This window comes from Patella vulgata, chromosome 3 (genome assembly GCF_932274485.2).
Source record: "Patella vulgata chromosome 3, xgPatVulg1.2, whole genome shotgun sequence".
Lineage (NCBI taxonomy): Eukaryota > Metazoa > Mollusca > Gastropoda > Patellidae > Patella > Patella vulgata.
Genome location: NC_065881.2, coordinates 44,872,312 through 44,888,732, shown reverse-complemented (window position 1 = coordinate 44,888,732; position 16,421 = coordinate 44,872,312). Strand labels below are relative to the sequence as shown.

Genomic DNA, 16,421 nt, shown 5'->3' with positions numbered 1-16,421 from the left:
TGTTAACAGGGGTGTGTTCAGATTGCGGCTTATCTGTTTTGGATCAGAAACCTTGATAGCAGACTTTCAGGAACCAAGGAAGTTTAGTACCTAACTGCTGACTAGTTTATTGTTCTTGCCAGTGAGAGACAAGAATTCAAGGGAAGGTATTAACTAATTAACGTCTAGTTGTTTTCCTCTTTCAAAGTGGTTATTAGCTGTTGCTTTCTATCATAATAAATCAATCCATGACGTGTGGTGTTCTTGGATGTTTCTTTGAATCCTTGTCTTCGAGAGAAAGGCTTATTGCACATTTCCACTTTTAAATAATAGAGCAACGCTTTTATATTCATCTTTTACATTGACAGATTAAGTCATGGCGTTCAGTGTTTTATATTGACGACTATTTAACAGTAGTTGCGTGGATCAATGACGTTTTGGCTTGAATGTTTTACAGGGCCATAGTTCATTTAAACAATCGCTCAAATCGACGGTTTGATTAAGTCCAGAATTTAAGATTGTCTTTGCTATTAAATTTGACCATTTTTGAGATCACATATTAGTAATAGATATTATCTGCACACTATGGATAACAAATCACAATGGGCCCTGCTCAAAAACTCTACAAATCATAACGACAATAATTAATCCTGAAAAAGCTGCTTCTTGTGATTTTCAGATCAAATTACGTTTGCCAGGCAACTGTTTGTGGGTGATGTGCTTGAAGGAAATTTAGTATATTTAATAGACATAAATACAAAACAAGAATTGCTACTTCCCCCAGAACTACTAGGTTGTCGATGTATCTTAACAGTTTACAATCTGGTGGTTCTGGTGGAAGTCGCAATTTCTTATCCTCATAAAAAAAAATCCCTTAATTCATAATTCCCCGTTCATACATGTATCTTAAAGATACATTATAGGAGATTAGATAAAGAGCTGGCAGTTATCACTATAATAGTTAAAAACTAGATAATGTAAAGAAAATTTGCTGAAAATTTCAGTCAAATTGATCCACTCTGAAATGAGATTTTAGCGATTTAATTTTCGGTCTAGCCGCGACCATTATTACTAAAGTCGGTACGATAAAAAAAACAGTCTCGATTATCCATTTCATGATTAAATCATGAATGAAAGTTGAGCAGCAAATCTGATCGTAATCCAGTAATTATCGCAGGCTAGCGTTGACACCGAGAGTTGATTATGGTCTGGATAAGTTAATTAATGTCTAATTAATAATTTAGATAACATTTCAGGCCTAAAGAAAGACCTGCAATAGGCAGACTTAGCTCTTGCTTAATGTTTGTTTAAATAATGTAACCGGGCTATCATATTCAAAAACTCGGTTGTTTTTGGTCAATAAAGAAAAGATCATGGACAAAGCTGTTTTAGAAACAAGATACACCAAATTACTAAATACAAAAATAGATATGTCAGCGACTCAAATAAATGATTAAAAAACGAATCAGTGGCAACGTTGACAATAAATTACATATCACGGTGGTAAACAATTGTTAATGATTTAACCAGAGATGATGGTTGGTATATAAGAATCATAAAGTTATAAATATATACATTGTAATTAGCGATGACAATGGATAATGAATTGGAGCATAAAATTTGGCAACATGTAGGTAATGTAATTATGTTGTTATGAATCATATAGATATCACTCTACAATAATAAATAATACCCCAACCCACGTATTGTAAGGAGGTAGGGATTTATTTTTTTATTATCTATCTTTCGCGAATTCTCTTATTACAAATCATTCCGAAATTGGGTAAATGGTCTTACAAAAAGGGGTTAGTTGTACGTTTATTGTTGATTATTTGATAGTATGAGAAATACGTGTTCCATGAAAGATAATATATTATGTTCAAGTCTGCAGTGTCATCAAATTGCAATAAAACAGTAGTTTCTCGCATTGAGCAGGTTTGTATTTGCTTAAAAAAACCAAAAAAAACCCCAAATAAACAATTATAAAAAAAATATACCCTCATGTTCTCATTGGACTTGTTATTTTTTCAGCAGTATATAACAGATATTTTGGTCTTTAGGAACTTAACGAAACATTTTGAAAAAGGGTTCATTTAATTTAGCACATATTGTGGTTACAATATTATTCTCATTCTTCAGATAAACAATTATACTTAACGTAACCAATATCATGTAGTATTGTTTTGTAGGTTAAAGGTCAATAAGCCTGCCATAGTTCACCAATTATATATCATTATCTTTCTGACATATTCTTCGTAACACAAAAAGATGCGCATGACTAATATTTGAACTCATAAATAGGTTAGAAAAAATATAAATAAATATGTGCCTGATATTTAGAATAAAGTAGACAAGTAAAGCGATGAAACCTGTAAGATTTTGTTTCCATACAACAAGATAGAACAATGCCTGAAGAAATCTTCAATGAGAAGTGGTAGCAGATGTTCTGGAAAGAGTAACCATACCCTCGTCTCTACCTAATGGAACAATAGTTTAGACTTGGATTTACGAAACAGAATCTATCGTGTTTAAGATAACAACAGACCAAAGTCGTTTCTCAGTTGAACTCCACAGATGAAAAGTGGTATCTTCATACAAATTAACGTTCATCCTAATGTGTCTTTTATGGACCATTAACGGAGTCTCTACTTTTTTTTCAAGATTCTATATAATATCATCTAACAGTTTCTTAATATATAAGTATAATACATGCAGACTAGTATGAAGAACAGAAGTGCAACTATTTATGTTCTGATAAGTTGGCCTGAAATAATACAGTCAGATATCTCAAAATATTTTCTAAAGCAGGGCTATCGTATTTGTATCAATTTTTATATCAGAAAAAACATGATATCCAATCCAATCACTACCAAAACCCTTTCTTTTATAATAGTATTGTTTGTTTTTTTAAATTCAAAATGATTAAAACCAAGTAAACTAAGTCTAAGTCATTAAATTTCCTATGAATATATCAACACTTGTCAACAAAAGATACCATATCCAACATGTATGAATATTAATCTTTTAGAGGCATGTGTTGCAGTTTATTAATCTATGAATATAAGATTTTAGAGGCGAGTGGAGATTTAATGTATCCCATGAGAGAACAACATGTTACCTTGGAAATGGAAGAAAAAAAATAAGCATAGTAGAGAACAAAATATAGGTATTACTAACCAGGATTAAAGCTTTAATATAACCATTGCAACTCATAGTCTTTAATATAATTTTTAATTAAGACACACCCATTTAAAAGATGATCCTTAGATCGACCCTTGTGGGACGCAGAAAATAAGGTTTAAAAAAACACCTTGGTGTAATTAATTGAACATAAATTTAATTTGCAACCATTTCAAAACGAATAAACATTTTATAGCGACTGTTTAACTTTTTTAATTTATCAATTAATCACACGAAACAAGTTAATTAATATTATAAAAAGATAACGATATGGTTTTATTAGCTTCCGGATAAGAAATAACTATTTGTAAACGAAAACTAAACTTAAAAACAAAGGACGCCCACTATTTGCCCAGGCAGCGAAGCCCCTTGAAACGACTTTTTCAGATGTTATTTCTTCAGAGCAAATTGTTGGCCCCAAAAGAGACCTCAACTTTATCACAATAAACAAAAAAACCAAAATATTTTCTAAAAATTATACTTATGTAAACACGATACTTCATAGTTGATGATATTGGAAACAATCATGTTATTAATATTACTATGAAGACATATATATAAAAGATTAAATATAAATTATTATAATATTATTTTTAAGAAACCTACCTCACATGTTGTGAGCTGTTTTTCCAATCACCTGGTGTCGAAAATACAATATTATTTCCTGATACGTATACAGTAAGTGTACGTTAATACAAAGTATTGTTATAGGCTAATGTCCAGCACCACAGCACACAATACCTATAGTAGTATTCCACAACAACAGATTAATCTCAACTCTTATAACTTCTTAATGTCTTTAAATCAGTATTTGGCAACGTTGCCAAGCTTATGTTGGCCCAAAACGTCAAAAGTCTCCAAAAATACCAACAAGTCAGCCTCTGGTAACTTCTTTCTCTTTCATATACTAATTTACAGTTAATTCTTAAAACCTGTATCTTGAACGTAAACCTCTGTTTCTAAAGTATACAGATCCTAATACAAATTCTCTAAGAAAGCTCCTGTGGGTTTAACCTATCAGACTGTGAATGAGTGAATGTTAATTATACGGATGTGCTATTCTCATTAATATATTTTTTAAAATAGAAATTAACTTAACTGAACGATAACAAATATAAAACATGCGTATAGTCTGTGTTGTATCTATCTAGTATACATTCATAGGTACTATTAGTAATACGATACACCTTGTATTATTCCGCGATAGGTATATTATAGTTCTCCTTCGATGCTGTGCATGTGTGTATGTTTCTTATTGTTTGTCAAAACAGAGATGGCACACTTTTGATAAACGGTTATATTTTTCTTAATCTAAAAACAGAAATATGCCATATTCTCCAAAACCGTAAAAAAAATATTTAACAGAATATCACAGTTTTCTCTAAAACAGCAAAAAAAGTATAAATTCCCTAAAACAGAATACATTGTATCCTTTAACATAGAAAAATACTGTATTCTCTAATTAGAAATATACCTTTTTTTCTACAGTGTATTTCTAAATGTCTATATTAGCAAAAAATTATATTCTCTAAACCAAAAAACCCACAGCAAGCCTATTCTTTAAAACAGGATAAAACCCAGTGTATTCTCTAACATAGAAATACACAGCATTCAGCATTCTTTATTAGAACAGGAGAAGATATAAGTATCATATCTTTCAAAGTAAATGAGAAGGTATCTTAAAAATGTATAACATCAGTGGATGTAGTTCCTATATTAATATTAAAATAATGAATCCCACAAAACATCATATGCGATATTTTGCTTGATGTTCAATGGCAGCTTACGAATGACAGTTGAATAAAGATGCCCAGTTCTTATTTAACTAAATAGGTAGTTATATACTTACAATAAGTTTCAATATCACGAATAGTTATAACCTAATCCCGTTCAATGTGAAAAATAGCATTATTAATGAAATAGATGCCTTTAAACATTGTTTGTTTTTTCAGACTTTTTTCGGGGGGGGGGGGCAAAGAGCGTGATTACCGGAACAACGGACACCGGATCAATAAGCGCTCTATTATAAAAATTTGACTAAAACTGACAATTATTTCATATGATTAAAGAAAATATAACTTTAAATTAGTATGGTATCCTTCGACTTGACAAAACCATTAATAAGGTTGCCTCCTCTTTAAGTGTTTTGGTGAAGCTATTGTGGCGCTGTACCGAAGGTGATACCGCAGACAAGTTATTTTCATTTTTATTATCTTGGCGCACGTGCAGGAGTCTTTCCAGTGGGGGGAAACCGGGGTACCCAGAGTAAACCCACGAGGTTGAGAAGGCGCCCCTATCCCCAAACCACATACACTCACACCCAGGGATCGAAACCACAAACGCAAGCCAGCTAAAGATCGAAGCGTTACACTCTAGACCAGTGGTTCTCAACCTTTGTTTTGCTAACGGCACACTTTGGAATACATGAAAAAATAGCGGCGTACCTGGCTAAATATATATGAAAAATATTTGAATTTTGCAAAATAAAAACATGGCAAGTCAGACGGAATATAACAGTAGACATAGACTAGCCATTCACAGCTATGAACTTATTAGTAGACACCAGTGAATACTCAATTGGGATCACCTGGTTTTTCTCATTTTCCTAGTGTGCCGTTCAAAATTTCGCGGCATACTTAGGAAGATCTCGGGGCACACCTGTGTGTTGCGGCACACTGGTTGAGAACCACTGCTCTAGACCACTAGGCCATCCCAACCCATCATTGTGGCGCAGGTTTCTACTGGATCATCTGATATGGTGTCGGTCAATAACCTTTGTTTATTTATGTACTACTTACAATATACATATGTTGTTGATACTGATACCTATATTAACTATACAAGTGAAGACATTTCAGTAGCAACCTGCTTTTCTCTAATAAACTAAAGACAATATTCACGTCCGATTTGTTTGTACAGCCGCTGACTATCAAATCTTAACTAAACACATATCTAAACGAATTGTAATTCTCCATTCCATAAAGACCTCAACCACACTAAATAAATAAACCAAGAAATTTCGAAATTTTCTACATGACTTAAAAGATAAATTAGGAATAAGAAGATGCCTTTACATTCACCTTCTGCTTGAAGTAGGTGAGAGAACGTCTTATTTTCTTATTGGCAGGGATAGCAAGTGAAAGCAAATAAGTCTATCTCCATACGTAAATATACATATTATTAGACTATAAAGATAAATTAGAATATAGATGAAGCTATGACCAATTATTATTACAAATTATTTATATGGCGCTGTCTTCACCCACCAAAATGCTTCGACGCGCTTTCAACTTATTTCTAGGCAGTAAAGAAAGTAACATTCCATCCACGTAGAGTGTTCAGCGATTTGCCATTGAGAACCCCGTATCTTGCGGCGCGTATTTACTCCGAAATCTCTTGGGGAAATAACCTCTCCTGTGTCAATTCAATACGCCAGATATGACTGCGATTTATTGAGGAATGTCTATTGAAGTTCGTGGGGTTGGATGGCCGAATGGTTAGCGAGTGTGCGCTGCATTATACGATCTGTCATTGAGTTTGTTTCCTGGTTGTACGTGACAAGGAGTAGGGTCGCCTGTCCAACCTGGTGGGTTTTCTCCGGGTCCTCCGGCTTCTTCCCACTGCTAAAGAAACCTACGTGCAAGCGAATTATTGAAATAATATTGAACCATATGTTAGTTCCGAAATTACCTAGTTCCCGTTTCGTAATTTCATTAAGTTTTGCTTGATTCCAGCTGTTTATTATTAGTATTATTACTTATTATTAATATGCCTACTAAATACTGTATTGCGTGTTATGTAGAAGATTTATTTTGTAAATAGAAAAGTAAAGTACTGTACCAAGCCACAACAATGGAAAATTATTCAATATTCACAGTTATACAGCAACAACAAGTCTTTTTAAATCCTAGTTTGAAATCAACTACAAGAATGTGCTGATGAAGAGTCATTTCATTTCGCTTTATGATATTTGTTAAATCTTATCATGACATCACACTTAAAATTGTCAAGCTTTAAAATGAATCTTTTGGGATTGATCTGATTCAACTACTAATTACACATAACAGTACCTATTAGGCCTAAACAGAACTAAAATCACAACCAGCAAGCCTGCAAAAAATTGTTTCAGATACCGGTGTTCATATCTTATCTTAGTTTTGGCAAGATGAATATTATCACACCATATTGCTTCATCTATCTACACATTAACGCATTTCCTTTTATTTAATGAGAAAAAGAAATTGTAGTGATAAGCTAACTAAATGCTTGTTAAAGTTCAATTATAAGTTTCATACCAGATATTAACTTTATTTAAAAATCATAAATACAAATCTAGGGATCGAGACAGGAATATGTTATTCAGAAAAGAACTACTTTCTACGTCGTTGTGTTACAACTGAAAAATGTCACTGATGCTAATTACGTGATATGGAGTTTTTTCAATATAAGAAAAGAGAAGATTTTGTTGTAGGTTTTATAATAAGTAGTTTCTACAGTACCGAACATCTTGATAATATCTTATCTTCTAGTTTTTGTGGGGGTTTTATTCCCGAACAGCAGTGCCATTTCAAGGACGGACATTAAAAACCACAAAAGAAAGTGTAGGGAATATGTAAAAATATCTTTTAAGTTTAAGAAGGGCAATTGTTTGTTTTTATTAATGTATTTACAAGTTAGGTTTTAATATACTGCCCATTGCAAATAAAACAGATCACATTCTTTACACGTGCTTAAATATAAAGGCAAAGACCGCCCACACACAACTTTTTTTCAAATTAGGCTAGTACAGCTACCAAACCAAGGGCGATAATTTTTTATATAAGCGCACTAATGTCGATACATTATAATTAGAACTACACATTTGAAGTCCAAAAGAAAAAAAAAATACACAAGACTTTGAGAGACTATTAAAACAAAATATGTTACTTGTTGAAAAGATAGATAGGTGAAGCCCTCACTCATTTAGACACATAAATTCTATTTCAAGCCATCTTTGATCGACAATTCAATTCCATTAACCAAATCATAAAGGGACCTAAATAGTTGATGTATATTAAGTCAATTTTGGACGTCGTAATAGATAAGTAAACTATTTTTTGAAACGACCTTTATTCTGTTTTTATGTTCTCATGTACTATTCAAAGATCTATAAATTTTTCGAATGGCAGTTCCGTCGATAATGAATTCGCATTTGTCATTTAGTTGACCGATTGCAATCATTTTTAATCGGCAGCCTCTTGAATCCAATGCAAAGTCTGTTTACAGAAGAAGGTCCTGCGGTGTATTAAATTATATCCTTTACGACATTCGTAACAAATTTATAAAAATTTATTAAAATATTTAATCCATTTGCTGAAGCACAGATTGTTTACATTTTGTGACCCCACCACCCCCCAAAAAACCGAAGCACACACCAACCATAATAAACAAAAACACACCAAATAATGTTAATTAAACTAGCCACAGTTGCATTTTCAGACTATACAACATTTATCTCCCCATTCATTATAAAGAATAGAAAAAATAGAACGATCCATGGGCCTGCACAATTGTTTATAACCGAGTAAAAGACCTAGATATTATTCCGAAGAATGTAATATATAGAACTAAAATGTAATCTCTGTGGCAACGTTCCAGAAAAATCTAATAAAGTTGTTCAAAATGCAAGACAGATTCCCAATTAGAGAAGAACATGTGCGCAAAGTGCAAATTAGTTGTTTGAACTGTTAAGCATAAATGTTTAGATGCATGCACGTGATGATTTGTAGGAATGAACTTCTTAAAACAGATATATGTGCAATTTACATTTACCCGTTCACCTATATCTCACCGTCTGGGATGTGCGCTAATTTGAATAAATCAATCACACCACCTTCTTGCCGATAAAATCCAAAGTGCAACAGGTAGTTAAACAGAACAGTTTGTGGCTTGTGATAATTCATGATTTACCCCCATTCCCAACCCCCATTTTTCGAACAAAGAATCACTCTAAAATTATAACAATCGTCCTTCGGCGAAATGCTAATAAATTAAAACTAAAACTAATATCATAATATTAAAACCCAGAGAAGTTGACAAAAAAGCCGTGTATACATAGATAGATATTAGAAATCATGAGTAAAATATGTTCACTGTATCTTCAGTTGCGTCTTGCACCTGTATCTTATAATTTACTTAAGGGGTATCAACTTTTATAACTATGTACTATTCTACTTGAATTTAACACTATGTTAAAAAAATACAAAAACACCTGCACATGTGACAAGAACTAAATTATTTTGCCAAGAAACAAATAAACATTCTGAAAGGGCAGAGTGCCAGGTGATTTCAAAGACTGAATGGTAACTTTATCTGGTACCGCCTTTAGACTCGGGTGTTATTTTGGTAAAACGCGGTTGAACGATCACACTGTGTTATCGAGGGGCCAAGTATTCACATTTTTTATTTCTTTTTCTAAATATAACCCCTTAACTAAATTAGTACACTAAGGTGACATACAAAACAAGTGGCTTAGGATGGTTAATAAGATAACGGAAAAAATCTACAATAATGAAATATGAACTGAAAATGTTTCAAAATAGCCCACGTCTTTCAAATCTAAAATAAAAGTAGTTTGGTTTCACAGAAACAATTTTACTAAAAGTCTACCCCTTTTTTTAAAGGAATGGTTTTAAATATAACGAAAACGATTTCTTGAGACTTCTTGTCAATTACAGAGAAATTAACCTTGATGTGTAAGGGGAACTTTCATGACAGGTTCGAGAACATTTAATGACTCACTGAGAAACAGTTACCTTTGCTGATCTACCGGTTCGACAACCTTTAAAGACTCACCGAGAAAAAACACCCCAAGCTGATCTACATGTTCGAGAACCTTTAATGACTCACAGAGAAACAACAACCCAAACTGATCTACAGGTTCAAGAACCTTTAATGACTCACAGAGAAACAATAACCCACGCTGATCTACAGGTTCGAGAACCTTTAATGACTCACAGAGAAACAACAACCCAAGCTGATCTACAGGGTTCAAGAACATTTTAATTACAGTTACATAGACCTCTAATGGTTCATTATACAAGAAGGACACATCGGGTTTCTTACAAATGTAAACACAACCCGTCTGAAAACGGTCACTGCATATAGCTAAAAAAACAAATAAATGGGACCTGGGTAACAAAAGTCTATGCTGATAGATCCAAAATATTTTTACGCATTAATATCAGCGTCTGGTGAATCACACACAATAATAACTTTCATGATTCCTACTTATACATTGAACTAGATTCGGCAATAACTTGAACTTGGATGTTAGAAATCAAAGTTACTTTGAAAAAAATAGACTGAAATGGAACGGGGTTTACATTAAAATGTCTAGACAAACATATGGCAAGTATTATTTCTATGTTTGCATGTGCATTGTTAGGGGGTGGGGGATAAATGTTTGCCCGGGCAGTGGCGTTTTCGTCTTCTCTTGTTTGATTTCCATCTGTCGTGTTTTTCTTTTACGTGCACACCACTGTATCCATGAATGGACGTCGGAGTTTCCTCCTACCGAACGACCAGACACACTTATCTTGTTCGCCTGGCAGGCGTCATCGCCGACAGGACAAGGCCAGGTTTGAAATATATCAGTCGTTCGCACCAAGATTCGATGTCAGGGCATTTTAGTCAATAATCCAGATCCCTGAGTGCTCGATTAATGCGGCCCCATACTTTGAAAGGAATGATTGGAAACATGTCCAAAAGCACTCAATGGCCAAACAGAAACAGAAAACAACACAATTACTGATGATTTAGTTAAGCAGAAGAGAAGACAACATAATAGCTTTTTACTTTGTAATACTGCTAGAAATCTTGTTTTAGAATAATTATGATTTTTAGCTAGTGATAAAGAAATATTTGTTATCTAGAAGTACTGTACGTAATGGTTTAGCACTGTAAATATATACAACGGAGTACTTATCACTAGACACATATAGGTCAAAACATATCATTAACACCTTTATTGTAGGACCTATATATTCATTGACCATTCCAGTGATATAAAGATTAGTACTTGATGACAAAGAAATTGCCCAAATAATGTCATAATTGAATGTGATAAATCAGTTTTTTGCCAATGACGCTAAGATCAGTGTTTGATCGCAAGTACATAATAATTTGATTTAGACTGGAGTCTGGAGAAAACAAAGAGAAACATTGAAGAAGAGAAAGCACATTTTTTGTCAGAAAATTTTAATAAAATAATTGTTGGACTGAGTATTTAACAAACAAGATAGATTTTCAGTTTCAGTCAAATGTGATCGACCACTGAAACGCATTCTTAGTGGTTGTCTGATTCATCTATGAAAAAACAGAATGTCTATCTGATGATGCACATTGATTACTAACACATACACATGGGCTACATATGAAAGGTTACGGAAAATTACAGGATGCCTTGTTGGCGTTCCAGCAGGTGCGTTCACCTCTAATAACCGTTACCAAGGTAACATTTATGACGTCAATAGGTATTATGGAAGCTAACAGTTTGCTAAATATAATCTTCAAACAGTAGTGTGTTATGACATCGATACATCATCACTAGGGTAAATGAGCAAAACGCATCTGTCTGTTTATCAGTGTTAAGGGGAGACAACCGACATAAAAAAAACCCCAATAATAATTGCTAGATATAAGAAGTTTAGACATTTTCGAACATTCGGACAGGCAATTTAAAGGCTTGCACCAACTAACGTAGCATCTAATAGGATAATTTTGTACACCACACTGAGGCACAATGACCTTTAAAGGCATTAACTGTCCTTGTTCTTTTGTCATTTTCCCTCGAATTTTGAGGGCTTTACATTGCAATTTAGACACGGATGTAACCATTGTTTTACGGGGTAGGTCTGAACACTGATTAATATAAATTACTTTATTTATCTAAAACTGTCGATAAAAGGCTGTAAACATAGGGCTAGATTATCTTCTCAAAACTGTTAGGTAGCGCATCCTATTTTGGTGTAAATGGTAAATATTACCTTTTGTTGCCAGAAAGCCCTAAATAGTTACGATAAGCCAGCCCAGTCGCTGAGCTCTCAAAGATTTGGAATGGCAAATTATTAAATTTGATTTTTTACTGGCCGAAAGTGATTGGGTCTGTAATTTGCTACCCCAAGTGATGTTGTGGTCACTTAGGTCGAGGTGGGAGTTTAATGCGTGAGAGTTTTCAGCACTTTGTTGGGGACCGGAAGAAGATATTTATTGCATCAAGGTGTTTCTCAAGCTATTTGAAGAGGTGTAGTATTCGCACTGCATAACATGTGCTTGATTTTGTTACATAATTCTTCCAGCGTTAAAATACCGAGTGAAAAGTAGAGCTATTAGGATTGGGTGGCACCATGTCACGTGTTTTCCAACTTTTACGGATACCGTTTCTTTTCCACCGTGGCGGCATCAATCGACCCTTAAAATAACACTTCGATGGCATGGTGTTTCTATGTGTCATAAGTTTTGGGTGTTTTTAATTCAAACACGATATTGGTTCGAAACGTATTCAACCAAAAAGATGTTTATGAACCACTTGCTGCCTTTACTCCTGTTGGTGTTGTTCAACGGTTTGAAAAGTCTTCAAACGTTTACAAAACAAGCGTGTTTAATAAATCAACTTACCCCTCCATAGCTGGCAGAACCGCCATATCCTCTCTCGTAGGAAGGCTGAAATGAATAATTCATAAATAAATAATGGGCATAGTGGATTACATATATGCACGTAGACCCAAACTACTTACATGCTAGGATATTTTAATTAGAAAGATACTGGGCAAATCAGAAAAAGATACAATAATAGATCTGTATATTTATTTCTCATGATGCACTATGTAATGATCTAATGGGGAAAAATATAATTTACATTCTAACAAAATAAATTAAAGATAAAGCTGGATTTTTTCATAATCTAAATTTGTGTGACAACACTAAAAGTAGCCCGATCCTTGGTGTTTGTAACACTCTTTTTCATGCAGAGCAATACAAATGAAAAATAAATTAAAGAACACGAAGAAAGCTTTCATAATTATTTTATTATTTTATAGCAAAGCGCACGATGATGTAATGAATTTTCAATGAATAAAAGTATGGGGACAGCGCTATTGTTGACGCCCCGCCATCTTTTGTATTTACGAATGCAACGCGTCCCTGACTGATGAATGAAAATAATCATGGAGGGGTTTTTAAGAAATGCTTAGGTTATATCCTGGCAGTGTATCCTTAAGGAGGACAGCAGCCTGGTCGCTTAAACTTACTAAGGTATGTTTTCCTGGGCAGTGTGCTGTGATTTAGTCGTTACAAAGGGTGTGTGGAGGGGTGGGGTGGGGGGCTGGCGTGATGTAGGCTCATCGGCTCCACTCGGACTCGTTCGGAATAAGCATACATTCATATTTATACCTCTGAAAATGACTTTGTTGGTGTGGGTGGGCCGACGTGGAGGGCTTTTGGGTCGGTGCCACACTAGGCCCCATTTGCGATCCGGTATTGATGGCGGGATGACTCTTAATACTAATGTAAAGGTTGCCAGCAGTGGCGATACCAAGTATAGAGTGTTGCAATAGGATCAGTAAAATAGTTTAAATAATGAATGGCATCGATTGTGCCTGTTTAGGTTTGATAAACTAATATCGCGTAAGGTGACAGCGCCACTGACCGTAATCCTCACTACACTGTTAATCGTAAATCGTGAATTTAGGCTACTTTAGTGTATGTGAAACGGTATCTGTGAAAGTGAAAATGTATACTGCTAACATGCATTTATTAGTGTGATAAAAGCAACAAACATTTTATCTGAAAAGAAAACACCAGTTAAAGCCTGATAAATGTTAGTTTACAAAATATGCAACATTTATGTTATAAACATAAAGCTTGATGGAATTTCTAAATAGACCATGTGTTCGCAATGTTCATTTATAGAGAAAATTCCATATGCTACTTGTATGAAAATAACATTAAACACTTTACAAAACACTGAAAATTGGACCCGTTTTTCCTCCGAGTAATTTACATAATTAATAAATTGCTTTAACACCATTTTTAAGAATGCAATTTTGTCTGGGTTTCATACATCTAGTCGCCCTCTTTATTAAATACTGTATTGCAAACAAAATTTAAGAATTATACAGAGACTGGAAACAGGAATTTAATTTAACAATAACGCTCATGTTTCCAAGCGCGAAGTTCTTTTTAGCGCTGTGGTCATTTTTATTTTTAGCGCAGATAAAATAAATTTGACATCTATTAATCCAATAATGTTCCAGAAACAAATAACTTTTAACGCAAAAATGTTAATCCAGTTAATTATGTAAAGTTTACACGGATATCAAGAAAACTGGTTCCTGTAATGATAAAACAGTGATAGAATGTGTAGATAGACCCCATATCCTTAATTATAAAAGGTGGAAATTCCCTCTTTGTTTCATTCTAAAAATAAAGAGAATTTCCACATTTAGAATGTATATGATTCCAAGCCTTCATTGTACATGACTGTCCACCACAAAATGAAAAACACGTGACAAGTAGTGGTACGCCATTTTGTCTGGCCATTTTGTCGTTGTGTTAGTATGCCAAACAAAAGAAAAATTAGTTTCGTATTAAATGTTATTTGCATTTAATTCCAAGCAGACTTGGTGAGCCCAAACGAAAATAAGACATGATGTGTGTTTCCAACAAACGGAAATGACAAATCAATGGTTAGTTTTCAAATCGCGATTGCTTTTGTGTTATATTTAGTGTTCTTTCTTCAAATAATTAGTGAAGTTTTAATATTTGAAAGATTTTAATCATCATGAGTATCCAGAATCAAATCTAGCCATGACGAGTTACTTCCCTTGGTTCCTGAAAGTGGTAAAACAAAATGGTTAAGGATGGGAGAGTAGAAAGAGGATGGAAACACACAATATGTAAACGGCATTCGTCTGGTCTTACCATCCAGAATTCCCAAATTAAATTTGGAATTAATCGGTCTGCTTTTTCTAAAAAGGTTTTTGGTGCTTCTTCGTTTTGCTCTTCAAAACAGATAAGTGATAAGAAGTTGAACATGTCCCGTAATCACCACTTTTCAATAAATCAAGCTAGAATAAAAGTTATTGTATGACTTTAGTGTTATAATGATAAACACGTATGCGTAAAAATGAACTATATTGATGAAATTTAAAACATAGTTATAAAAAAATAAATAAATGCTAGCATAGAATGTTTATTGCAGAGCTTATTCAAAAAGTGTTCAAAGCAGAAAATACGGCACCTGAAACTGACCGATTTATATTATCAAAGTATTATTTATCGTGCATAAAATAAAACAAAAAAAGCTGTTGTAGAACTGGAAGTGGAATAACCAATGTCAAGAACCACATGTAAAGATACAGTTAATATAGAAGTCACTTTAATCATTATCAGCCATAAGGTGGGTTTTAAACTTTGATAGCCCTATCGTAATTAAATATTTTTGTTTCAATCTGTTCATTGTGTTAATTCTGGGATTGTGTATTAGGAAACGCAAGGACTGGTCCTATTTGTGTTGAGGTAAAAAAAAAAATAGCTTCTTTGAATTTTGGAAACTTTCCTAAATTATCATGGTAAAAAGGAATACCACTGTCCATATTCAACACAAACGAGGCTAAGATTGCACAATCCATTAAAACTGAAATGTACAGTTTTACTAATTGATTATGATCGTAATAATCTTTAGGTTTGTATAAACAAAGAATTACCGTTAGAACTATTACATGTTTAAAACCTCATTCATTTGACATTGACTTTCTTGTGATGTGGCTCTAATAGGTTAGTCTGACATGCTAGTCTTATACTTGGTTATTTTGGCTCAAGAAAAGAGAGCGTCAGATAACATAATAATTTCTTTATACATGTACTAGTAATATTTAGGGGCGGATCAACAGGGGGAGGGGGGGGGGGCAAGGGGTTCACGGCTACATAAAAAATACCCGTCTTCGTTAGCACGTTTGGTGCAGAAAAATTCCGTTTTGTTTGCCTTCCTCTGTACATGTTCTGAATTTTCTTGATATAATGGTTTTTGACACAGCTTGGTCGGTTTTTGTTTTTCTATTTGGCTTCCTTAAAGTTTCCTGTGAAAATCGTGCAGAACTGATTTTATTGCATATCCGTAAAAGTAAAACGTAGCGTAGTTGGTACATGTATTTATCATGTTTTTTTTGTAAAACTCCAGAGTCTGTGTTTGGTCAAAGTGGTCTCTGGTTAAGATATACTGC

The 16,421-nt window shown here is 33.8% G+C and overlaps 1 protein-coding gene across 9 annotated transcripts in view; it reads right to left on the bottom strand.

Annotated features, from left to right (window-relative positions):
• Positions 1-16,421, bottom strand: part of LOC126815796 (FH1/FH2 domain-containing protein 3) — an 84,138-nt gene that overhangs the window by 52,310 nt on the left and 15,407 nt on the right. For 2 of the 9 annotated variants that reach the window (XM_050541736.2, XM_050541740.2), the window contains exons 1-2: positions 15,121-15,187; positions 12,817-12,861 (exon numbers count right to left, since the gene is read on the bottom strand). In XM_050541736.2, the coding sequence (XP_050397693.2) occupies positions 12,817-12,861; positions 15,121-15,123 (48 nt within the window). In that variant the 5' untranslated portion in view covers positions 15,124-15,187. Of the gene's footprint in view, positions 1-3,765; positions 4,120-12,816; positions 12,862-15,120; positions 15,190-16,421 lie in introns of those variants that run through there. The other 7 variants (XM_050541738.2, XM_050541735.2, XM_050541737.2 and 4 more) reach the window with 6 other exon arrangements.